Genomic DNA, 25,930 nt, shown 5'->3' with positions numbered 1-25,930 from the left:
ATTCAAATTAAATCAACAAAATTTTTGACCCCGAGAATGGGGGGGGGGGGCCCCTTAAGATCGAGCTTTGGAGTTTTGCATAAACGTTGCTACAACTCCTATGATGTTTGGTATTGATGTGATATATCGGTCAACGTCAGATCCTCTCATATAACGGTACCGCCCCATTTTCGTTATTGTGAAGGTCCTAACTGGGGTTCTGTTATATACAAAACCAGTAAGGAAAGTAGTAAAGTCGGACGGGGCCGACTATATGATACCCTTCACCACTATGGGTATATTAAACAGGACTATTAACATGAAATTGGATGAAATAAAATACGTGATATTTATCTAAATGTGAATCTACCTAGATCTATCCATAAAGTATGTAAATCGACTTCAACCAAATATAAATAGGTCATCCGTTGGGCTATGTCTGTACATCTAGAAAACGCAACTACGTAATTCTATGCTCAATTTTGTAAGTTGTGCAAAATTTGATGTCAATCGTGCAAATCGAAAGATATATAGGGACTTTGGTGCACCATTTACCTTAAATCGGACGAAAATAAATATGGGAGCTATATGTAAATCTGAACCAATTTTCAGGAAACTTAACACACATCATTCTAGACCTAATTCATTACGCTGTACCAAATTTCGTGCAAATCGAAAGATGTATAGGGACTTTGGTACACAATTTACCTTAAATCGGACGAAAATATATATGGGAGGTATATCTAAATCTGAACCGATTTCCAGGAAACTTAACACACATCATTCTAGACCTAATTCATTACGCTGTGCCAAATTTCGTGCAAATCGAAAGATATATAGGGATTTTGGTACACCATTTACCTTAAATCGGACGAAAATATATATGGGAGCTATATCTAAATCTGAACCGATTTTTCCAAATTTCAATAGGGTTCGTCCTTGGGCCAAATAAGTGACATATGCCAAATTTCATCCAATTCGGATCATAAATGCGACCTGTACTTTGTTTACAATTTAACATGGACAGACTGATGGACGGCAGACGGACGGTATAAATTTTGAATTTTAAAGGCCACTCTTGGTAGCCCCCTACCTCTAAAAGGAGGTGAATATTAATAATTTTTTGTAGGGAAATTTCTTATCATATACGACTACAAAATATCAAATTACAGTGAATTCGGTTGAAAAACGCGCTCAGGGACCTCAAAATACCGGAGGGTACACTTATGTGGGGGCTACCAGAAAAAATTTACCAATGTGTATAATTTTTAGTGGAGATATTTGGTACCTAATTAGAACCCATTGTACCAAATTTCAGCAAATTCGGTTGAAAAACACGGAATAACAAAACTATTGTTCCCTCCATACTATTGTGGAAGGTATTAAAAATAGTGAGCGGAGCAGTATAATCGGACTGGGCCAACCATATGATACCCTGGGCTATATTTCGCGATATTTGCACCCTTTGGACCGATTATAGGTCAACAGCTCCACTTTCTAATCCAAATCTTGTTTCCCCGAGGTGAATATTTACATTAAAAAATAAAAATTTGTGACCCTCGGAATATTGGCCGATCGTCATCTAAACAAATGTTCTAAGTATTAGGACAGATCCCGTTCATCGTGTAAAGCGACCACAAAATCTGACAAAAATAAAGTTTCCAGTTTATTGCACCACCTAGATATAACCACAACATTACCGAAAATTATAGTCGTCGTCCTTAACCATATCCGGAACTTCATGTACAATTTCAAACCTATCAGCACTACATTTCCGCCTTCTAGTGGGGTAATAGTAATGCTAAACCATAACATAACACATAGGCACCATAACACATAGTCTGGGTACATTTGACCCAGTAAATATTCACCGATCTTCATTAACAAGTCCTGATTATTCTTGCACAAACACCTGTAAAATTTCGTGATGTTCGGGTCAACAGACAAAAATAAAGTTTTTGATCCATTTCATCTCTTTGGCCAGAACCCATTCTGCATGCAAAATTTCGTGGCAAGAAGTCCATAGTTGTGGCCTGGACGGACGGACACACATGTGCAGATCGACAAAGCTAATGGAGATACAACGATCGGTATACTTAAAGTTGGTTCTAGGACCAATATTTTGCGGTGTTACAAACTCTTGGAGTTGCACAAAGCTATAATACCCTGACAACATAGTTGTGTAGGGTATACTTATGTCACCACTTTGGGTATATTCAACAGATGAATGCTAACAGACGTTGAAGGACCATAAACACGAAAATGGATCCGTAAACATGTCATTCTGCAACCTATACTAAATTTTTCATTTGGTCAGATATAGAGTTGCTATATATATATATATTGTGAACCGATTTCAATGAGACTTGTCAGAGATTAACTTATATTAACTACACTTCATTGTACAAAATTGTGTGACAATAGGACAAACTTGGGGTCTTTAGTGCACAATTTACATAAAATCGGAAGAAAAGATATATAGGAGCTATATCTAAATCTGAACCGATTTTCACGACACTTAACACACATCATTCTAGACCTAATTCATTACGGTATGCCGTGCAAATCGAAAGATATATATTGACTTTGGTGCACCATTTACATTAAAACGGAGGAAAATATATATGGGAGCTATATCTAAATCTAAATCATTACGCTATGTCAAATTTCGTGCAAATCGAAATATATATAGGGACTTTGATACACCATTTACATTAAATCGGACGAAAATATATATGGGAGCTATATCTAAATCTGGACCGATTTTCAGGAAACTTGGCACAAATCAGTCTCGACCTAATTCATTACGCTATGCCAAATTTCGTGCAAATCGAAAGATATATAGGGACTTTGGTAAACCATTTACATTAAATAGGACGAAAATATATATGGGAGCTATATCTAAATCTGGACCGATTTTTAGGAAACTTGACACACATCAGTCTAGACCTAATTCATTACGCTATGCCAAATTTCGTGCAAATCGAAAGACATATAGGGACTTTGGTACTCCATTTACATTAAATCGGACGAAAATATATATGGGAGCTATATCTAAATCTAAACCGATTTTTCTCAATTTCAATAGGGTTCGTCCTTGGGCCAAATAAGTCACCTATGCTAAATTTAATCTAATTCGGATCATAAATGCGACCTGTACTTTGTATACAATTTAACATGGACAGACGGACGGACGGACAGACGGACATGCGTAAATCGACTCAGAAAGTGATTCTACGCATAGACCACGAGTCTATCTCGTTTCCTTTTCCCTGTTACAAACATATGCACAAAGACATAATACCCTGTACCAGTGTGGTGAAGGGTATAAATACTGAGGAGACCCCCACCCATTCTCGATTTCAAATTTCGACGAGTTCCAACAGGCTGGTAAATTAGCATATATTAAAGACTTAGAGCTTTGCATACATGTATTTGAAGACTTAACCTTAAGGAGGATAAATACAAAATAACGTTCGTTGTCTAATAATGATAATTACCGCCCAATTCTTTCAAGATTCAAAGATTCTCAAATTTACCCATATTTTTAAATAATGCATATATCATTAGCCATTGCCGCTTCATGCAATGAAATAAATTTATTGTAGAAGACTAGTTTTTTTTTGCAATGTCACCGATTTATGTATTAAGAATCAATGAGAAACGTGTTTTCACTGGTTTCACTTTCTATCAAGCATTGTGCAAAAATCACATAACCGGCGTGACTCCTTCTCTATAATATCTAAAGAATATTTTTATTCAAATGGGATACCGCTTTTTTGTTTAAGCTAACACAGTTTCACTATAATTAATTACCACATATAACTAAATACACTCTAACAGGTGTCAGAACAGATATCAGTAAGCTTGACTCGAAACAGAAATACACATTTGAAGAAAGAAGTAATTACCAATTTATAGTAAATATTTCACCTGAATTTTTTATAATTTAAAATTTATTTGAAATCTATTAGTGTTTACAGGTATAAGGGTTTCTAAAAAAGGTTTCAATAAAAATGGGAAAGTACGATGAAAATATGCGAATGTCAAGTTTTTGTCTTTGGGGACCCTATCTAAAATCATATGAGCTACATTTTAGTAGAATATTTGAAGTTCATAAAAACTCATCATTCGATATTTATTTAACTAAATAAGAACACAAAGATCCACAGGCACTCGAGATAGAATGAGGATATGTTTCACAAAAATATTCCTCATTCGATTTGACTGTGGAATTTCCATCTCAAAAATTGCCTGCAAAAGCCTCTAAAAAATATATAAAGCTACTAGCGAAGTGTCCGCTACTTCGCATGCGGAAAGGGAATACAAAACAAATAAGTAATTTTTATATGGAAATCGTGCATACTGTACACTTTGTTGTGCTATAATTCCAAATTCCTTCTCTATTTTTACATGTAATATCAAGTTTATTACCATTTAGTACTCTTCATACACATATGCACTAATTTCCTAAATTTCTTTCTTATTTCCATTAGACAGATCCAAAGCGATCAATTATATATTTTAGCAAATGCCTACAGGTTTTACAGAAAGTTCCATTGAACACTTTTCGAACACATTAGTACACATTATAACGACTACCTCCATATATCAATTTACTTCTAATTTCACTATATTTAGTACCAGTTTTGAACTCCCCGTCAGTGACCCACATTCCATATATTAGTACTTTTCATAACATCCTCAATCCTGCACCCCAAAAGTAATCTTAATTCCGTATTTCAGGATTCAAGCTGCATCCTTTTCCACAAATCCTAATTTTATCCAATTTAGTACCATTTATTACTTTTCATACCCATAAGATTGGCTTTAAAAAATTCCTCAATTCTAGACTCTGAAAGTAATTTTAATTCCCAATATCAGGAATCCAGGTGTATCAGTTCTTCCAAATCCAAATTATACCAATTTTAGAGCCATTTGGTATTTTTCATACCCGTAAATAACTATGAATTTCCAAAAGAAAGGTTTAGGTGAACATCCGTTCACCTAAATGTAAATTTTACGAAATAGTACGAATTTCAATGATTACTTTAATCCAAAATTCAAAAGTATTTTTTTTCCAAATTTTCTAATTTCAGTTCCATCGTGGTTCATTCGACGCCGATATTCACCTTCGAAGCAGATCGGCCCGTAGATCTTTCGGAGAATTTTTCTTTCAAACACCCCAAGATCTGCCTGAACTGCTTGCGCAAGTACCCATATCCATATAACAGCACGGGTAGTATCAGCGTCTTGTAAAGTGTGAGTTTGGTCTGGCAGGAGGTGGCATTGTTTCTAAACTGCTTACTTAGACCATAGTAGGTAGCATTTGTTGGCCATCACAATCCTTCTCCGAATTTCAAAACTGATGTCATTCGTTTTATTTATGGCGGTACCAAGTTATATAAAGTCTTTAACTACCTCGAAGCTCTAGTTCTCAAGTTCCACAGTTGGTCCGAGTCTACTGGACGTCTTGCGCGTTGATACCATCAGCTTGGTCTTCTCGCCGTTTACCGCCAGACTCCTTTTCAATTTGTTCAAAGGTGGCTGTTACCGCTCGCAATGTTCGACCCATTATATCGATGTCATCGGCGTAGGCGAGAAACATGTGTTGTTTGGTGTACAGAGTGCCATTTCTGTTCACCTTTGCGTCTCGCATGACCTTTTCCAGCAGGAGGTTGAAAAGATCACACGACAAACTGTCACCTTGTCTGAATCCTCGTTCGGTATTGTAGTGCTCCGATAGGTCCTTTCCTACTTTAACTGCTAACCTTGTGCCACTTAAAGTTATCCTGCATAACCGTATTAATTTTGCAGGAATGCAGAACGCAGACATGACTTTAAACCCCTCTGAACGAATAGGGCTGTCGAATGCGGCTTTATAGTCGACAAATAGGCGCAGAGTGAAAATCTGGTCAATGGTGGATTTGCAGGTGTGAATCCGCATTGGTATGGTCCGATGATGTCCTTGACCATTGGCTTCAATCGTTCACACAGCACACTGGATAGCACTTTATATGCGATGGGAAGGAGACTTATTCCTCTATATTTGGCACATATCGTCTTGTCTCCTTTTTTGTGCACGGGACACAGGATGCTGAGGTTCCAATCATTAGGCATGCATTCATCTAGCCAAATTGTGCTAATCAGCTGGTGCATGCTCATGACCAGCATCTGGCCACCAGTCTTGAATAGTTCGGCTGGTAACCTATCGGCTCCTGCTGCTTTGTTGTTCTTGAGCCGATTAATTGCTTTTATGAACTCATCTTTTATTGGATCTGGGGTATCTTCTTCATCGCCACTATTTGATACGAGAGTGTTGTTTGTTTGGTACCCAAGTGTTCCTTTTGTTGCAGTTTGTAGGGAGTGGGCAATTCTTTGCCATTGTACTTCTATACTATTATCGGGACAAGAAGTGCTTTCTTCAAGCAGATGGGTAAGTTGAGCGGAGTATTCCTCGGCTACCTGTTGTGTTTGCAGCTTTTCGACGTCGAGTTTCCGTGTTGTATTAGATCGCACCTTTGCTACAAACTTTAAGACGGGTGCGTACCTTGGCTGCCACAAGGTAATGGTCCGAATCGATATTCGCTAACATTTAGTACACATTATTACGAATTGTCAAAACTTCGGCCATATGCTAATTCGAAATTCAAACAGTATTTTTAATTCCAAATTTAAGAATTCAAGCCCTATCAGTTCAGTGAACAGTATTTGGTACCATTTAGTACTTTTTGTTTCCATAAGTACCATTAAGTACACATAGGTACATGCAATATACAATATTTTAGGTTTCGTATCACTTAGTACCCATAAGTACGAATTTCCGTAACTGCATCAATCCTACAGTCATTTTAATTCCCAATTTCAAGATGTCAACTATATCTCTTAAGCTATACCCACCTTGTACTAAATTTAGTACTTTTCGTACCCATAGGTACGAATTTCAAAAACTACCCCCCTATCTCACTTTTACATTCCAAGAGTAATCACCATTTCAAATTTTAGGATCGCCGACCTATCCGTTCATACAAATATTAATTGTACTATATTTTGTACCATTTAGTAATTTTCGTACCCATAAGAATACAATATATATGCAAATTTAGGATTCCATATCTATCCAATATTGTACAAAATATAGTACCATTTAGTACACATAAGTATTTGCAATATACAATATTCTAGGTTTAGTATCATTTAGTACCCATAAGTACGAATTTTCTTTAACTGCATCATTTTAATTCCCAATTTCAAGATTTCAACTATATCTGTTAACCTGTGGATATAGGTACCAAATTGTACCAAATTTAGTACTTTTTGTAACCATTAGTACGAATTTCCAAAACTACCTCAATTCTACACTCCAAGCGTAATGTTTATTCGAAAATTCAGGAGTCAAGCTCTATCTGTTCACACAAAATCAAATTGTACCAAATTTAGTACAGTTTACTCTACACATAAGTATGAATTTTAAAAACTGCTCCCATATCTCAGTTTTACATTCCAAGAGTAATCATTATTTCAAATTTCAGGATCGCAGCCCTATCCGTTCACACAAATATCTAAATTGTACTATATTTTATAATAATTTTCGTTAGTAAAGTTTACCACCTTTCGTATATTTATGGGTCATTCGACCCAAAAACCCTTTGGTACATCTTTTTAACTTTCCATCAGTGTGACACATTCCAAATTTCAGAATTCTAGCTCTTCCCGTTTGCCTAATACAAAGAGTACAATATTTAGTACATTTTAGTACTTTTCGTGCCTTTCTAGTTCAAATTTCCAAAAAAAAAACAGTATTATCTCACGCCTGCACGTCAACAACAACTCACACTCAAATGTGTGAGGGCAGTTCGGAAATTTCTTAGCCTACCACAAAAAGAGCGGTATAAACAGAAAAATCTCTGTTATGAACACATGTTAAATTTTGTTTCGTTCTGGCAACTCCTTCATATAGCATCTGGCAAAGACGCATCGGCAATTTTTTATACCCTTCACCACACTGTGGTACAGTGCATATGTTTGTAACAGGCAAAAATAATCGAGATAGACCCATGGTTCCTTTTGAGAATATGCATAGAATCACTTTCTGAGTCGATTTATGCATGTCCATCCGTCCGTCCGTCTGTCTGTCCATGTTAAATTGTAAACAAAGTACAGGTCGCATCTATGATCCGAATTGGATGAAATTTTGCACAGCGCATTTGTTCGGCCCAAGGACAAACCCTATTGAAATTGGGAAAAAGGTCTATAGTGATGTGTGCAAAGTTTCGTGAAAATCGGTTCAGATTTAGATATAGCTCCCATATATATCTTCGTCCGATTTAAGGTAAATGGTGTACCAATGTCTCTATATATCTTTCGATTTGCACGAAATTTGGCAAATCGTACTGAATTAAGTCTAGAATGATGTGTGCTAAGTTTCGTTCTGGCAACTCCTTCATATAGCATCTGGCAAAGACGCATCCGCAATTTTTTATACCCTTCACCACACTGTGCTACAGGGTATTATGTCTTTGTGCATATGTTTGTAACAGGTAAAAATAATCGAGATAGACCCATGGTTCCTTTTGAGAATATGCATAGAATCACTTTCTGAGTCGATTTATGCATATCCATCCGTCCGTCCGTATCGTGAAAATCGGTTCAGTAGATATAGCTCCCATATATATCTTCGACCGATTTAAGGTAAATGGTGTACCAAAGACCCTATATATCTTTTGATTTGCACGAAATTTAGCATAGCGTAGTGAATTGAGTCTATAATAATGTGTGCTAAGTTTCGTGAAAATCGGTTCAGATTTAGATATAGCTCCCATATATATTTTCGTCCGATTTAAGGTAAGTGGTGTACCAAAGTTCAAAGTCCATTTGGCATAGTATACTGAAAAAGCCTAGAATGTTTTCCTGAAATCGGTCTATATATATATATATGTGTCTGTTAGGATATATATGTAGAATATATCCAAAGTGGTGGAGGGTATCATATAGTCGGCCCAGTCCGACTTTACTACTTTCCTTACTGGTTTACAATGAAAGCACGCATTTCAAATTTTTCCATTGTAAAAAATTGCGAATGCGTCTTTTATGAACACCTGTTGCTATATATATGAAGGAGTTGCCAGATCGAAACAAAATTTAACATGTTTTCATAACAGAGATGGAAGTTTTTAAAACACTAAACTTTTTTCTGTTTATACCACGATTTTTGTACTAAACTAAGAACTTTCCCAACTGCCCTCGTAGCTCTTTTATATATTAATATTTCTTTACGAACTTTAGCGTTACCAGCAACAAATTCGTCACGTCATAACTCAAAAACTTGAAATTATACTTCCCGAGGCCTTGTATACCCATACGGATTTTTCCCACCCTGCTGACCGCGACCCCGACACAGTGTCATTAAGGGTAATCGGCAGAATTTCCTTTAAATGAATTTTCACATATAAATTAATATTCAGTCCATCTCGATTGTTATGAATGCAGTGTAGTCAAGCGCTTATATTTTTCTGAACTAGTCTATATATAGATCTCGCACGAGTGTCGACGATTTATTTATTATATGCCGGATGATTATTGTTTAGAATAATTCCGGTTTTTAAAAATTATGCCAATATTGAGACAATTGTTTAACATTTAGATTATAATAAAAATTTTATTGTGCAAATTCTCTAACCGGATTAAAAATTAATAGAACCAATGGTTATAGAATTATTTATGCTCAGATGCTATTTTGTAGCCACACCAAAAATTCTATAAAAATCAAAGAGCATTTAATTCAAAGATGCAGACCCTTTTGTTGGTTGAAAGGAATTTCATTTCATTTTGCAACGATAAAAAGGAAGAGAAATAAGACTGCATACAAAATGCATAAATTCGTAAGTAGTTCTCTTGAAATGTATCTTAACCACTGAATTAATATTTCACAAATATTGTAACGAAATTTTCAGTTAGTTTTGACTTTTATTGCTGTTGCTGTAGCCGTCAGTGCTGTGTCGGCCGACAGTGAAGATGCTCATGCCGAAATTGTACGCTTAGTCAATGATATTCAAAAGGATGGCAAATACAGTTACAACTATGAAACATCAAATGGTATCACGGTACAGGAAGAGGGCATAGCTGGACAAGCTGTCAAAGGTGGTTTTGCCTACCAATCACCAGAACATGAGTTGATTCAGGTTTCTTATACAGCCGATGCCAGTGGTTTCCAACCGATTGGCAGTCATTTGCCAACACCACCACCAATACCAGTGGCCATTTTAAAATCATTGGAATATTCTCGAACTCATCATTATCAACCGGAGTATTAAGAGAATGGGAGGGAGAGAGTCCAAGAATGTGCTATAGTTAGTGAGATTTTCAAATTGAAAATTCCTAAGTGCCAAAATGAAATTAATAGTTATAATGGAAAAATAAAAGGATCGAATGATTCGGAGTTGTACTGAGTATAACATGGACTGTGAAAATGAACAAATTTAATAAATAACACTGTGTAACAAGACTTTTCTAGGGTTGGAAATTCCTTATCGTGATGAAAGTCCATGGCGAGTAAATTAAAAGTTCAGAACGACAAAATCACCGTAGATCAAATCAAGCCGGTAGTACAAACGCTGTTGCAAACATACATTTACTGTGAACATATTTTATTTCGTGAAAAATTTCATAATTCAAAGACATCTGTTGGGGTTTGAAAAAATATGTTTCTGCTAGAAAAAAAATTTAGATCACTGTAGGGTGTTACATAAGATATTTTTTTCAATCCAGGTTACTATTGGGCTCCACAAAACAATATTTTTTTAAAAACCCCTTCTCTATTGTGCCTTTTTAAATTTTTTCTTTAACCAGTGAGCGGAGCAGTCAAGTTGGACGGGCGATTAGTGGTGAACATAACCACTTCCTTACACTGACATATTTTCCAAATAGTCCTAATATTCAGTACAGCCCTTGTAATTACTTCACCGTGGGCTGTGTTGCGCTATTCTGCTTATAATTGTGGTTTATAGATCGACTCGAAAGAAAAACAAAAAATTTAAATTTTCGGTCCACTTCATCCCAAAATTATAATCTGATCATCACCGAAAATTATAGGTGTTGTTCTTGACCATAACTGGAACCTCATGGAAAATTTCAAAGCGATCAACGCTATATTTCCGCCCTCTAGTGTATTAATGGGTTACTAAAATAATATCTGAGTACGTAAGCACCTGTAAATATTTAAGTGTAACTCCCACATCCGAGTACATACGATTATATAATTGATATGCTTATTCTTTGGCTCGATACCTTTCTTCATGTAAAATTTCGCGATGTTAGAGCTATAATTGCGATCACTGGAGCGAACAGAAAAACTGAAAATAATTAAGTATTTGGTCCATTTCATCCCTTAAATATTAACCGATCTTTACCAAAAATAGGGGTTTTCATTGGCCTGAACCCATCCTACCTGCAAAATATCGTGAAGATTGGTTTATAACTATGGTCTGTATAGTGTTTACAAATTAGATGGGCTCATCTAGTCGAGAAATGACGATCGGTGTACTTAAAGGTGGGTCTAGGACCAATATTTCGCGATTTTGCAAACTCTTTGCTGCTCAAAGCTATAATACCCTGACGATGGACTCTGTAGGGCAATAAACGCCTTGGTTCGGTCCGTTAAAAAAATATGTTTTCCAAAACCCAAATATTTTTGGGCCTTGGACAAATACACGACTAGGCTGGGTACTGAAAAATATAAAAAATCCACACTGTTTTAGGCCCTGGATAAAATATTCTTTAAAAATCTCCAACTATTTTGGAATCTCGAAAAAAAATTATTTTAAAATCGAAGCCTTTGTTGGGTCCTGGAAAAATATTCTTTAAAAATTCAAACCTTTTTTGGATAATGGAGAAAATACATTTTTTTTAAATCGCACCTGTGTTAATTCCTTGAAATATTATTTAAAAATCTACATCAATTTTGGGTCCTGGAAAAAATATTTTTTAAAAAAATTACATCTTTTTTGGGTCTTGAAAATATTAATCGTTGAAAAATTCACACTTTTGTTGGCCCTGGAAAAAATATTCTTTAAAAAACCCCACTTATTTTTGGTCGTGATAAATTTTTTTTTTTTAAAATCCACGCTGGTTCTGAAAAATTTTTTTTTTAAATATCCATACCGGTTCAGGGTTTTAAAAAAAATATGATTTAAACCGGTTTTGGGCCCTGAAAAAAATATTCTAAACATATTCTAAATCCAAGACTGTGTTTGTAACTGGAAAAAATATTCTTTAAAAATCCATATCATTTGAAAATAATCATTTTAAAATACCCAACCATTTTGGGACCTTAAAAAATATTTAAAATCCACATCCTTGGAAAAATTTTCTTTTCAAATCCCTAGGGGACTTGGAAAAAAAATCTTTAAAAATCCACGCCTGTTTTGGTTCCTGAAAAAATATACATTAAAAAATATTCTTTGAAATGTCCACACATATTTTGGGTGCTGAAAAAAATATTCCTAAAAAATTTATATATTTTTTGGTTCATGGAATATTGGAATATTCCTTAAAAAATATCTACAAATATTTTGGCTGCTGGAAAAAGTGTTCCCAAAAATGCACACCACTTTTTGATCAAGGAAAAATATTCTTTAAAAAATTCGCGACTGTGTTGGGAGCTGAAAAAAAATTTGTTTAAAAAATGCACATCAACCCCTTTATTGAGCCCCTGAAATATATTCTATAAAAATCCGCTCATCTATTGTGTGCTTAAAATATATTTTTTAAAAACCCATACTTCCTGGAAAAATGTTCATTAAAAAAATTCACACATGTTTTGGGTCCTGAAAGAATATTGCTAAAATAATTGACATCTTTTTTTGGGAAAAATATTCATTAAAAATCCACGCCCTTTAAAAACATTCAATAACAAAAACCTCAATGTTTTTAGGCCTTGGAAAAATATTCCTAAAAATTCTCACCTTTTTATACCCTTCAGCACACTGTGGTCCGTAAGTATCTTTCGATTTGTACGAAATTTGGTACAGCGTACTAACTTATGCCTAGAATGATGTGTGCTAGGCTTCGGAAAATTGGTTTAGATTTAGATATAGCTCCCTTTTTTTTTCGTCCGATTTAATGTAAACGAAATCTGGCATAGTGTACTGAATTAACTCTAGAATTAAGATATAGCTCCCATATATATTTTTGTCCGATTTTACACAAGTGGTTCACCAAACTCCTAATGTTTGTCCGATTAACACGAAATTTTGCACAATGTGTCAAATTGAGACTTGAATGACGATATTGGGTTTTGTTGAAAATCGGTTCATATTTAGATATCTCCCATACATATTTTCGTCCGATTTACGACAAATGGTACACCAAAGTCCCTAAATATCTTTCGATTTGCACGAAATTTTGCATAGCGTACTGAATTAAGAGTAGAATAATGTGTGTTAAGTTTCGTGAAAATCGGTTCAGAGTTAGATATAGCTCCCATATATATTTTCGTCCGATTTAATGTAAATGGTGCACCATAGACCCTATATGTTCTTCGATTTGCACGAAATTTGGCAGTGCGTACCGCATTGAGTCCGATTATTCTAGACTCAATGCGGTACGCACTGCCAAATTGTGCTATGTTTCGTGAAAATCGAAAATCAATGCGGTACGCACTGCCAAATTTCGTGCAAATCGAAGAACATATAGGGTCTTTGGTGCACCATTTACATTAAATCGGACGAAAATATATATGGGAGCTATATCTAAATCTGAACCGATTTTCACGAAACTTAACACACATCATTCTACTCTTAATTCAGTACGCTATGCAAAATTTCGTGCAAATCGAAAGATATTTAGGGACTTTGGTGTACCATTTGTCGTAAATCGGACGAAAATGTGCTATGTTTCGTGAAAATCGAAAATATGTGTGCCAAGTTTCGTGAAAATCGGTTCAGATATAGATATCTCAGATTTTTTTTTAAACGTGCACCGAAGTCCGAGTATATTTTTCGTTTTGCACGAAATTTGGCATATCGTACTGAATTGAGTATATAATGATGTGTGCTAAGTTTCGTGAAGGTCCGTTCAGATTTAGATATAGCTCCCATATATATTTTTGTCCGATTTTACACAAATGGTTTACCAAACTCCTAATGTTTGCCCGATTAGTGCAGATGCAGCCATAGCTTCCATATATATTTCGAAAGGGTGTCTGATTGAAATTACATTTTTAACAGTGCGGCGTACCAAATATCGTGTATCAATTTTGCTATAAATCTTTTTCCATAAATTTGTCCCATGACTCGCAGACGACTCTAAATCGTCCTGAATGATATTAAATTTATCATAGGTTGCAGAAACACATTAACATACAATTGTAAGGATACATATGTACAATATACCCAAAGTGGTGAAGGGTATCATATAGTCGGCCCAGTCCGACTTTACTACTTTACTTACTGGTTAGGATTATGAAAGAAATATTCTTTAGAAAATTCACGCCTATGTTAGGTCCTAGAAAATATTGTTTAAAAATAACACATCTAATTGGTTTCTAAAAATATATTGTTTAAAAACCCACCAATTGTGCCCTTATTGGGTCTAAGAAAAAATATTCATTAAAAACCCACATCCTTAAAAAATATTTTATAAAAATCCGAGCCTTGTTTGTGGCTTTAAAAAAATATTGTATAAAAATCCGGTGCTAGTTAAAAATCCGCCCTTGTGATGAGACCTTGAAAAATATGCTTTAAATACCCCTGCCTCTATTGCGTCCAATAATGGTAACATTTTTCCTTTTCCATTTCTACAAAAAATATTTGTAACCCTTCCGGAGACCCCATAAATGATTCATGATTCATGGTGATAGAGATCGCAATTTTTATGGATGATCTTTGCTACTATTTCTATTATGTTTGTTATGGAAAATTGGATATATCGGTTTACATTTCGGTATATTCTCCATAGGAACGGCATTTTCACAACCAAAAGGAACTACAATTTCATCTCCTGTTCTTGAATGATTGAAAACTTTTTCGCTGAAAATTGGCACACCATTATATTTATTCTAAACACTGATTTATAGTTCATACATTTTTTATATAGGTTCATCCCCGTAAATTGCCACAGTTTTTTTTTTTTTTTTTTTTGAAAAATTATAAATCTGAAATAACGTAAAATAAGTCTCCAATTGGTTTTAAAAGTTGAAATATTAGCATTCTATAGCTGCGGAAATGAACAGTAGAATTGTTCGACCCGTCACTTGTTCATCCCAATTAACATACAAATGTTTCGATAAATATTTACTCTATTTTTTATCTATCGGTTACACCATCTATTACTTTCTAACTAGTTTTTTTTAATTTATTCAAAACTATTTTATTTTCTGTATTCTCAAAAATCACAGTCAGTCATACTTGTTGGTTTGCCGTTTTATTGTTTCAATGTCAAGTTCATAATAAAATTCGGAGAACAATAAATGCTTTTACACAATTCCGATTGTTGTTTCACAAAAAAAAAAAAAAAAAAAAAATAGAAATAATATTAAATAATAATAAAATACATGTATACGCATTTATTAATAAATATGCTAACTAAATATGTTTATTAATGGACAGCCAGTTCGTAGTCAAATTCTTCGAATATCTATATATCTATACTAATAAAATAGTAATGTGATTGAGTGACTGATTGATTCACTGATTGGCTGACTTAACGATTCATCAACGCCCAGATAAAACAGCTGCAGCTAAAATCTTGAAATTTTTAGTGAGGGTCACTCTTTGTCCAAAGGTGTCAGATAAGGCTGGGTTTTTGTAAAACTACTAAAAAGTACTAAATTTGGTATCATTTGTGGAGCTAAATCTATTAAATTTGTAGAGTGCAGAATAGATGTAGCAAAGAATCTTTTGGACATTCGAACTATAAGTAAAATTTGGACAGCAAGTTTAGGTTGAGAAGTTATGTCGACATAATTAGGTGGTTTTGAAAGCGTGTACTCATATATACATATATGTACATACATATATACACATATATATTCCTATAGGAAAAGAACTAAACTGTACTAAATTTGGTACAATTTTAATTTGAAGAAACGGATGAAGCTGGAATCCTGAAATTTGAAATTAACATTACCGTCGAAGTGTAGAATAGCGATATGTAGGTGGATTGGAAATTTTGTACCTATGTGTAAGAAAGGTACTGAATTGGACTATATTTGGGACATTTTGAATTTGGGTGAACCGATAGTGCTGGAATACTGAAATTTGGAAATAAGATTACTGTTGGAGTGTAGAATTGGAGTAAGGATTCAGTTTAAGAAATTTTTACTTGTGGGTACGAAATGGTACTATATTTTGTACAATTTGAATTTGGGATGAACTCATAGAGTTGGAATCCTGAAATTTGGAGTCAGGATCATTGCTGGGGTGTAGGATTGAGATATGTAGGAAATTCGTACTAATGTGTACGAAATTTGGTACAATTTGGAATTGAGTGATCTGATAGAGCTGGAATATTGACATTTGGAATTAGGGAATTGTTATGTATGTAGGAAATTCGTACTAATGTGTACTAAATTTAAATTATGGGTGAACCGATCGAGCTGGAATCCTCAAATTTGTAGTACGGATCGTTGTGGGTTTGGCCTATGTAGGAAGTTTGGGAAATTCGTACTAATGTGTAATAAATTATACCAAATGTTGGTTTGGGTGAACCAATAGACCTGGAATCTTGACATTTGATGTTAAGATCACTGTTGGGATGTAAAGTAGAGTTATGTAGGACGAAATGTGTAAATTGGTACTAATGTGTACTAATTACCATTTAAATCTTGGATGAACCGATAGATCTGGATCCTCAAATTTGGATATAGGATGATTGTTGCGGTGTAGGAATGGAATATGTAAGCATTTTTGGAAATTTGTACTAAAGTGTACTAAATGGTACCAAATGTGAATTTGGGTGAACTGAAATTGGGAAATATGATTTCTATTGGATTTATATTAATGTGTACTAAATGGTACTAAATTTGCTGATATTAAGATTTGGGTGAACCTATAGAGCTCGAATCATGAAATTTGGAATTATTTTTGGGAAATGCAGTGAACTCTCGATTAGGTGAACTATTTTATGTCGGAGTAGTTCATATGTTCGAATTTGTTCACATTTTCGATACTGTTATATGGGGGCTACACCAAAACTTGGACCGATATATCCTATTTGCAATACCAAACATTTTAGGATTACTAGCAAAGACTGTACAAAAGTTCTTAAATATTCCGATCTCTATCGTAATTTCAACAGACGGACATGCATAAATCAACATAGAATTTGATCGCAGATGGAAATTCGATCCATCATATTTTTTCTGTTAATTGGTGTGGCACTCAAACATCGAGCTTCTTTTTGAATCTAGATTTGTGTAAATGGTTTAAGGGAACCCCCCCCCACCCTTTTGGATTTTTTTATTTTTAAGATTTTAAATTGGCTGGTAAATGAATACTAATGCTTGTTAAGGTTTGTAACTTCGCATATATATATATATATATATATTTGAAGATTTAAAAAGGAAGAAAAATAATTTACAAAAATTTGTTGTTGTTTTTTGTGATCAAAGAAAAGTCCTTACTTTTCATGGCGGGCATGATAACTCCTCACTTGAACATCGGAATCCGAAAATTCAAACGGTGTTAGAAAGAGTACTTGTCTGGCTCTCGTATCAACTAGGATGATTGACTTCGCACAACAATTAACTAAATGGCGGAACTTTCAATATATATATTTTTTGGAAAATCTCCTATTTTTGACCACAAACTAGGTTAAAAAATAAGGAAGATCTTCACCGATTGGCTTTATCCTAGTTCATACGAGAGCTATACACTCCCAGAGAAACGCGTCAAAATTTGGGACCGATTGGATTTTTAGTTTTTGAGTTATCGTACCCGCCATTCGCTTCGAGAAATGCGTTTAAAGTTTGAGAATCACTCTTGCCGTCCCTTGATGCTGACACAATAAATCAGGTATATCTTCAAGAATTCTTGAGATTTTTACTTAAAATTTTGTCGGGACATTCTAGAATTAGAGTAGATTCGAATTAAATCAAAAAAATTTTGACACCGTGAATGGGGGGGGGGGTCCCTTAAAACAGTTTTATATCTGATGCCTGTCAACTTCGATCATTTCTCCGATTTTATTTACATTTTCGACGTTCGAATGGATTTCTTTTTCCCCAATCTAATATTTTATATTTACGAAATACCAAATTACTGACTTATTACAAATTCGGCCAGGCTATGTTAAACTCATTTTGTAAATAAAAAGCTTTTCTCCTAACAATTTCACGGATTGGCAAATTACTCCCAATTCGGTTGGAAAATACATCGAATGCCATAAAAATACCTTAAAAATGGCGGGAATTATATATGAGGGTTAGGTCAAAACATGATCCCATATTGAAAATGTTCTGCAAACAATTACCGACTGACTGACAAACAGATGGGCAGAGAATATGGTCAAATCAACATTCAATTTTTTATTCTGATCCTAAATATTTATACTTCATGGGTTCTCGAGCGGATAACAAATTTAATATGCAGATGCTTTAAAAATATACGGGAACAAAGCGTATATAATTTCTCAACTTAAAAAAATCAGGTATTTCATTTAGACAAAATTTTCAAATAACTTTTGTTTCAGTTTCATTTAGAGGTTATTAGTTTATGTCAATTAGAGTAAACTAAAAATTGAAGTGTTTCTAATAAAACCGGATCTGCTTCTACGGGGGTTCTTTGACGAGGAATATAAATGAGCAAATGCTAGCTTTTTTCATATACACACTCCGTGTCATAATAGCTTTGCTATTGCATTCCATGTTTCTAAATCTATAAAAAACTAAATCGACCAAAATTTATTCCGCATAAACTAACTAGACTTTAGGTACTCGAGGTTAATCCAAGGACACAATGAAATCACTAGTAAGCTTCATAACTTTCGTTTTAAAGGATATGTATTAAAAAAGATTGTGAATATTTTAGATTTGTCTTCTGATAATCGTCTGTTCGGTTTGCAGTATCATTGCAGTCAGTGAAGACGGGGATGCTCATACGGAAATTATACGTTTCGTTAACGAACTGAATCACGGTGGTACATATAAATATCACTATGAGACCTCAAATGGTATTACGGCAGAAGAAGAAGGTGAGGGTGGCCATTATGCCAAAGGTGGATTTGCCTACTATTCAGATAATGAAGAATTATATCAATTATCATATAAGGCCGATGAACTTGGTTTCCACCCGAGTGCAGAACATTTACCAAAACCTCATCCAATACCGGAAGCCATATTAAAATCTATTGAATATATACGCACACATCCGCAACAAGAAGGAAGAACTGGAGGAGGAGGATATTAAATAGTGAAAAAGTGATGTATTTTAAATTTAAAAAGTTAGCATATTTTAGTTTAGATATAATAACATTTTAAATGTGGTCCATTTGTTTATAACATTCAAATAAATTTTGTGATATTCAAATGTATTTGTCATTCTATTGCACATATTATGAAATTGTTGACTTTTTAACCCTTTGTACCCTGTCGAACAAAGTCATTGTATATATCACGTTCGTTCAATTCGTTTAAAAATTACTGAATTCTTGGTCAGGTTGAGACATATTTGAACCTCAATTTGCCTACTTTGAAATGCTGTAAGATCTATTTTTTCCTCGGAAATAAAATTTATTTTCCGGACATCGTCTGTGGTTTGTATTAAGATCCGGGGTATCAGAAATTTATTTTCCGGACATCGTATCTGGTTTATATTACGATCCGAGGCATCAGAGTGGGTCGATATCAATCGAGTTGGATTGTAAGCCAAACCAAATATAATTTCAAGGGAATTCCCTGCCATCATGAGCTTGGCGTTAAAAATGCCTAAAATCGGTCCGAAACGTTATATAAGGGACAAGTCAAAAGATGGACTTAGCATGTAGTGTGCATTTGTATATGATCTGAAAAAATAAATTACAGACACAAAGGATGGAAAACTGGAACTCCAAAGTACCGAAAATTAAGCGAAAACATTTATGGGCCGAATTTTCTGGGAAGAACCTTTTGAAACAACATTGAAATAACATAACATAAAATCCCAAAAATGGTGCAGCGCTTTATTATGAGGCCTATACCTAAACGTGGACCGATATATCCGTTATTACGATAAATGGACTATCTTTAATATTTCGATCCCAATAGTGATTTCAAAAGACAGACAGGCGGACATATGGATGGACCGATATAGAATTTTAATCTGACCAAGAATGGAATATATCAGCCCGCGACTTCGTTTAGCCTCCCAAAAAAAGGTTCACCTCAAAATTAGTTATTTTGAGGATGTTGGTCACGCTTTTCAACCGAAATGACTGGTATTTTGGGTAGTCTTTGTCCAAATGTCCCGAAAAAGTCGTTGGTACCATCAATCGTCTTTTTGCGAACTGATTCGGTCTTGAGTAGGCGAGCTGTGCGTGTCATATATGGTGGGCTATTTGTTGCCTGTGCAACTTATGGTGCACCTATATGGCACAGAACTGCCTCATCTGTTTTAGGGCAGAAGAATCTCCTTTCGTGTCAGCGGGTCGTCATGTAAGCATGTTTGCCAGTGTGTCGCACTGTATTCACAGAGGCTTTGCAAGTGCTGCTTGGCGCCGTGCAGCTTGATCCTGATGTGAGATGTAAGACTATCAAGAATAAGCTTAAGAGTGGCTTTCAGATGGATGAAAATGATTTACTCAAGCCGCTCTGGTGAATGGGAATGGTTGTCAGTACCGAAATATACCTCGGGATTGCGTTGTTGATAGGTGGAGGACTACGTGGTGGAGGACTAGGTGGACGGACAGTGGCAAAGGGAGGGTGACGTACGAATTTATTCGTGATGTTCTTAGTGGACCGGCCAGACTTTGGCTTCGGCTTAAATACTGGTTTCTTACTGGCGGGACATGTTTCTTTCAATGCGTTTCTGCATAAAATAGGCCTGTACTAGACGGATTTATGAGGGTTCGGGATAATTGAAGACTGTAAGCATATACTGACGGAATGCTATGAAGACATTAGATATTTAGCAAACATGGGTATATCGAATGGAGGGACGGGGTGGGATTTCAGTAGGGTTCTTGAAGACGATCGGACCCATAGTTGTTTAAGTAGTTTTTCTTCTGAAGCATTTAGGAGAAGGACAGTCGGTTGTACCTGGTGGTGGTTAGCGAGGAGCGATTTCGCTTCCGGTGGCTGTTGCGTCGTGGGCTTCCTCGTGGTTCCACTTTTTTTTTTTTGAGTGTTTGTGCTATGTTGTCCGTTGTCGCAGTCCTTTGGGGCCATGGTGCAGTTCGCCAGGACAGCATGTTAATTGTTTGTGTTCCGTATTTTTGTACATTGTTGTTGCTTTCAGTGGCAGTGTTCGTCTTGTCACATGCGGTGTTGCTGCTGCGGAAACGTGGTAAGTGAATTGTGTCTGTTTTTGTATTGAGATACCAGCCCGGACATGTATTGAGATACCAGCCCGGACGGGGAGAGGCTTCGGTCGGATCGGAGGTTATCCGTACCGCGGATGTCAGGTGTCCCTGAATCTGTCGATCCAGCCAGATAATTGAGGAGATTCGCGGAGTTTGTGGTTTCGACCCTGCCCAAGGGGGGATAGTGTGCCTTCCTTATGCTCTCCAATTGGTACAGCACTTCGGTGCTGGTGCGCTGGTGGACGTAATTCCGCCTGTGGCTCAGCCACTGTAAGGTAGGCAAAATGGCAAGTACTCACATAATTTTCTCCAGATACTATCCCAAAAAAGTTCTAGTAGGTTTAGACTAAAGGGACCCATCGCATGACATTATATATTAGTTTTTCTTCAAAAATTGCGCTATTTGGAAGAGCTATCACATTTTCAAACATAATCTAAATTTAAAAAGAATATTGATGTGCAGGGTTACTTGGTTCTCCTTCGTAAGTTATCTTACGCATCACAGACGGTCATTTCAAAAACGATTCCAAATAGTCTGAAACAGATTTGGTACAAATTTTAAAACGGATAGTGTATCCTCGAATATCTACTAATTAATAATAATTAAAAATATTTCTTTTTACAATTTCGGCTAGTAAAAAAACAAAATAATTTTATTTATTTCTTTAATACGTTTATTTTTTATTATTTTATGTGTTTTTTTAATTTGTTTTTTTTTTATTTTCTTTTTCATAACATGTAACAATGGCTGGACAAATAAAGGCTTTATTTGGATATTTGTTGTTTGGATGGATGGGATATAAACAGGATGGACTGTAGGTGGTTGGATGGGAGATGGATTGGGGGAAAACCCTAGATCTAATCAGAGGACACCATGAAGCCACAACAAAAATCAATTCTTATTATAATAAATCTGACCAGGTTTGAAAGGTTTGACTTGGGCGCCACCTTGTCTTTCCTCTTGATGGGGATGAGTGCGAATGTATTCCAAAGACTTAAGAATGGCATTGGGAATTGGTGGTGGTGTGGGCAAATGATCACCGGATGGTTGGAAACCATTTTCATCAGCCGTATATGTCAAGGTGATTAATTGGCCATCGGGAGCATAGTAGGCCGATGAGCCACTGGCATAGTAACCACCAACTCCAGACTCTTGGGCGGCAATGCCATTTGTGGTATCAAATTGATATTGATAGCTGCCATCCTCTTTAATGTCAGAGGAGAAGCTGCGTGTCTCGGCAGCTGCATCATATTGATCGGGTCGGGCCACAGCTACGGCACACAATACGGCAAGACAGCAAATGAACTGTGGGAAGCAACAAAGAGATGGAATGGCATTAAATGTGGTGTAACTGAACAAAAACCTCAAAAACAAAGAAACCCTTTTGTTTCCCAATGATTCGAATATACCAAACAATGCCAGTGTCAGTCTACAATGTAGATTTTACTAACATACATACACATGCACATATATGTTTGGTGTATTATAATGTTACGATGCGACAGTTTTTAGTTTGAATATTCGATTCCCATTGATGGTTGTCATTGACAGACAGCCAAACCAGCAAAAATATTCGATACTTACCAATTTGGCCATGTTGTGGTTGATGATTTCTTCAATAAGTTGGTGTGGTGGTGGTGCTTGAGGTGTTTCCTCTTTTAGATTCGGTTAAGAATTAATATCGAACATTGCTGTGATCGAACAATTTATAGCGATTCATTGGTGCTGTGGTCAATAAAAGTTAACCCGGCAGCCATTCATTCATTCGTTCGTTCATTCAGCGATGCCATTTTACAGCAATCCGGGTTATGCCGACATCTCATTGTTGTTGTTATTTTTGTATCACATTATTTCCTCTCCAACAACGAATTTGAGCCATTTTATGGCTTGTCCGCTGTTGTCGCTACATTTCGAGTTGAAGATGCTAAATATGGGCTAGGCTCATGTGAATCTTGATTGTTTTTTTTTTTCTTTTCTTTTGTTTTTTGAAAATGCTATGGTTTAGGTTGAATTTTGGTAGTTCTCATAAAGTTTTATAGCAACACCATTGTTTACAACACTTGTATTCATCCCCAACGTATTTGTGGACGGGTGAGTGGGTATAGTAAACCGGCACAATTCCGGCTTTCAGTTGAGTGAGAATTTCTGAATTGTTGCTGGTCTCTTTAGCACATAATAGGTGACCATTAAGGATGAGACCATTTCATGATAGTCAGTATTTAGGTTGTAGATCTGACCTGATAAGAAATATACATACACATATTTGTGTTTGGAGAGGATCTATCATACATCTGAAGCATATGGGAGGGTTTATGTTGGGAAGCAAGCAGTGTAAATACCTTTACAGACAACGATCTGCAAAAAATCAATATGTTCATATTTTGACATAGGGTCCTCATAAAAAACCCGGACTGTATGGCGGATGCATTAAAAAAGGGATGTACGCCCTTGCACTCTGGCGGTCAACTCAACTCACACGGATTCTTACGCTCATTTGTTTAGTCGTTGTTGAGACTTCAACAAGTAAACATGTCTATTGTGGTGCACATAATTTTTGCGGCTACGCTTAAGCAGCCCACACACGTCAAACATGTACGTTTGATCGATGTGAAGCTGCTAGGACACAAACGAATCAACGAAACTTAATTTCGTTTTAAAGATTTTAATTGGACAGCGACAATGACGACCCTTTTTTATTTCATTCACACCGATGGAACGCACATGCTTTCCGTGTGTGGTCCGCTTAATCTTTGTGTTCTAGTCTCACACATACATTCACAAATTGTCATCCTCTCACCGTGTGCATCCCTGCATTAAAACTTCCCAACCAAGCTGCCGAAGTTTCTGGCGAGTCACTGTAGTTGTGTGTGGCCTCGTTACTCTGGTGGAACACGACACCTTTCCTGTTGGCCAATTCTGGCGTTTCTGGTCAATTGCTAACTTAAAGATGTCCAGTGATTGACAGTAGAGATCAGATTTTAGTGTTTGGCCATATGGAAACAACTCATAATAAATAATTCTCTTCCAGTCCCACCAAATGTATAGCAGAATCTTCGTGGCCGTTAGTCCTGGTTTGGCCACCGTTTGAGGTGCTTCATCGCTCTTTGACCACGATCGTATTCGCAAAGGGTTATCGCATGTGATCCACTTCTCATCTAAAACCACCATCCGTTTAAGAAATGGGTCTATGCCATTCCGGCTGGCCAAGGCTTCGCAGATGGAAATTCGACCATGCAATTTTTTCTGTTAATGGGAGTGACACCCAAACATCAAGCTTCTTTTTGAATCCAGCTTTAAAAATGTTTTATGGTCGACTTTTAGCTCCTGGCCGATGTTACAACTGCTAACATGCCGTTCAACTTGAATCATTTCTCCGATTTTATAGACATTTTCTATGACCGGCTTACCTGTACGATGTGCATCATAATTGGCTGTCGACCATGCAATTTTTTCTGTTAATGGGTGTGACACCCAAACATCGAACTTCTTTTTAAATCCAGCTTTAAAAAGTTTTATGGTCCACTTTTAGCTCCTGGCCGATGCTACAACTACTAACATGCCGTTCAACTTGAATCATTTCTCCGATTTTATCGACATTTTCTACGACCGGCCTACCTGTATCGTAACCATAAACACCATTCACACTTTTAGCCGCATGGCTTGCATTTTCGCCTTTGTCAAATAAAAACTTTGAAATGTACCGATTTTTCTCTTTGTTCACTTCCATTTTTAACACCCTGTAACTCACAATTAAATACCAAAAAAATTACTGTGAAATCTCACCCTCCCTAACGACCATAAATCTAAAATTGTTTTATCGGTACTTTACGAGAAATCTGTCAGTACAGCCATCTTCCGATAAAAAATGGATTTCTTTTCCCCAACCTATATTATCAGAATTTGTCCACTTTTTAGGGTAGACCCCATAACTCCAATGTGTACTCTTTGTCCAAAGGCAAGGCTGGGTTTTTGAAAATGCGTACTATAACGGCACGAAAAGCACCAAATGTGGAACCATTTGTATTTGGCGAACCGATAGAGCTAGAACTCTTAAATTTAAAATTAGGGACACTAATGAAGTTTAAAATATTTCTAGCAAAGGGTTTTTGAACATTGGAACTATAAATACCCGAAAAGTATTAAAATGTACTAAATTTGGTACAATTTCATAGAATGTGAATGGATAGGTTTAAAAATTTAAATTTTAAAGGCGAATTAAGGTTAAGAAGTAGAGTCGATATAAGGAGGTGGTTTTATAGCGTGTACCCACTTTTACGAAAAGTACCAAACTGTACTAAATTTGGTACAAATTGAATTTGGAGAAACGGATGCAGCTAGAATCCCGAAATTTCGAAATAAGATTACTACTGCTTTGTAGAATTGAGGTATGTTGGTAGTTTGGAAATTCGCTATTACGTGTACTAAATTTGGTACAATTTGAATTTTGGGTGAACCAAT

At 35.8% G+C, this 25,930-nt stretch overlaps 3 protein-coding genes across 3 annotated transcripts; 2 read left to right on the top strand and 1 right to left on the bottom strand.

Annotated features, from left to right (window-relative positions):
* Positions 1-9,848: 9,848 nt before the first annotated feature.
* On the top strand, positions 9,849-10,292 carry LOC133332886 (pupal cuticle protein-like). Its single transcript, XM_061541254.1, has 2 exons — positions 9,849-9,860; positions 9,933-10,292. The coding sequence occupies exons 1-2, from the start codon at positions 9,849-9,851 to the stop codon at positions 10,290-10,292; spliced, it is 372 nt and encodes a 123-aa protein (XP_061397238.1).
* Positions 10,293-18,932: 8,640 nt separating this feature from the next.
* On the top strand, positions 18,933-19,382 carry LOC133332885 (pupal cuticle protein Edg-78E-like). Its single transcript, XM_061541253.1, has 2 exons — positions 18,933-18,944; positions 19,005-19,382. The coding sequence occupies exons 1-2, from the start codon at positions 18,933-18,935 to the stop codon at positions 19,380-19,382; spliced, it is 390 nt and encodes a 129-aa protein (XP_061397237.1).
* A 2,981-nt stretch (positions 19,383-22,363) lies between these two features.
* LOC133332884 (pupal cuticle protein Edg-78E-like) lies at positions 22,364-23,109 on the bottom strand. Its single transcript, XM_061541252.1, has 2 exons — positions 23,057-23,109; positions 22,364-22,777 (listed from the first exon to the last, which is right to left on the bottom strand). Exons 1-2 carry the CDS (start codon positions 23,066-23,068, stop codon positions 22,364-22,366), a joined length of 426 nt encoding a protein of 141 aa, XP_061397236.1. The 5' UTR covers positions 23,069-23,109.
* Positions 23,110-25,930: the final 2,821 nt, after the last annotated feature.

The sequence above is a fragment of the Musca vetustissima genome, unplaced genomic scaffold, assembly GCF_032173495.1.
Source record: "Musca vetustissima isolate MV318-11 ecotype Yass unplaced genomic scaffold, APGP_CSIRO_Mvet_v1 utg6842, whole genome shotgun sequence".
NCBI lineage: Eukaryota > Metazoa > Arthropoda > Insecta > Diptera > Muscidae > Musca > Musca vetustissima.
Note: the sequence above shows the minus strand (reverse complement) of the source record. Positions and strands in the feature narration are given on the sequence as shown.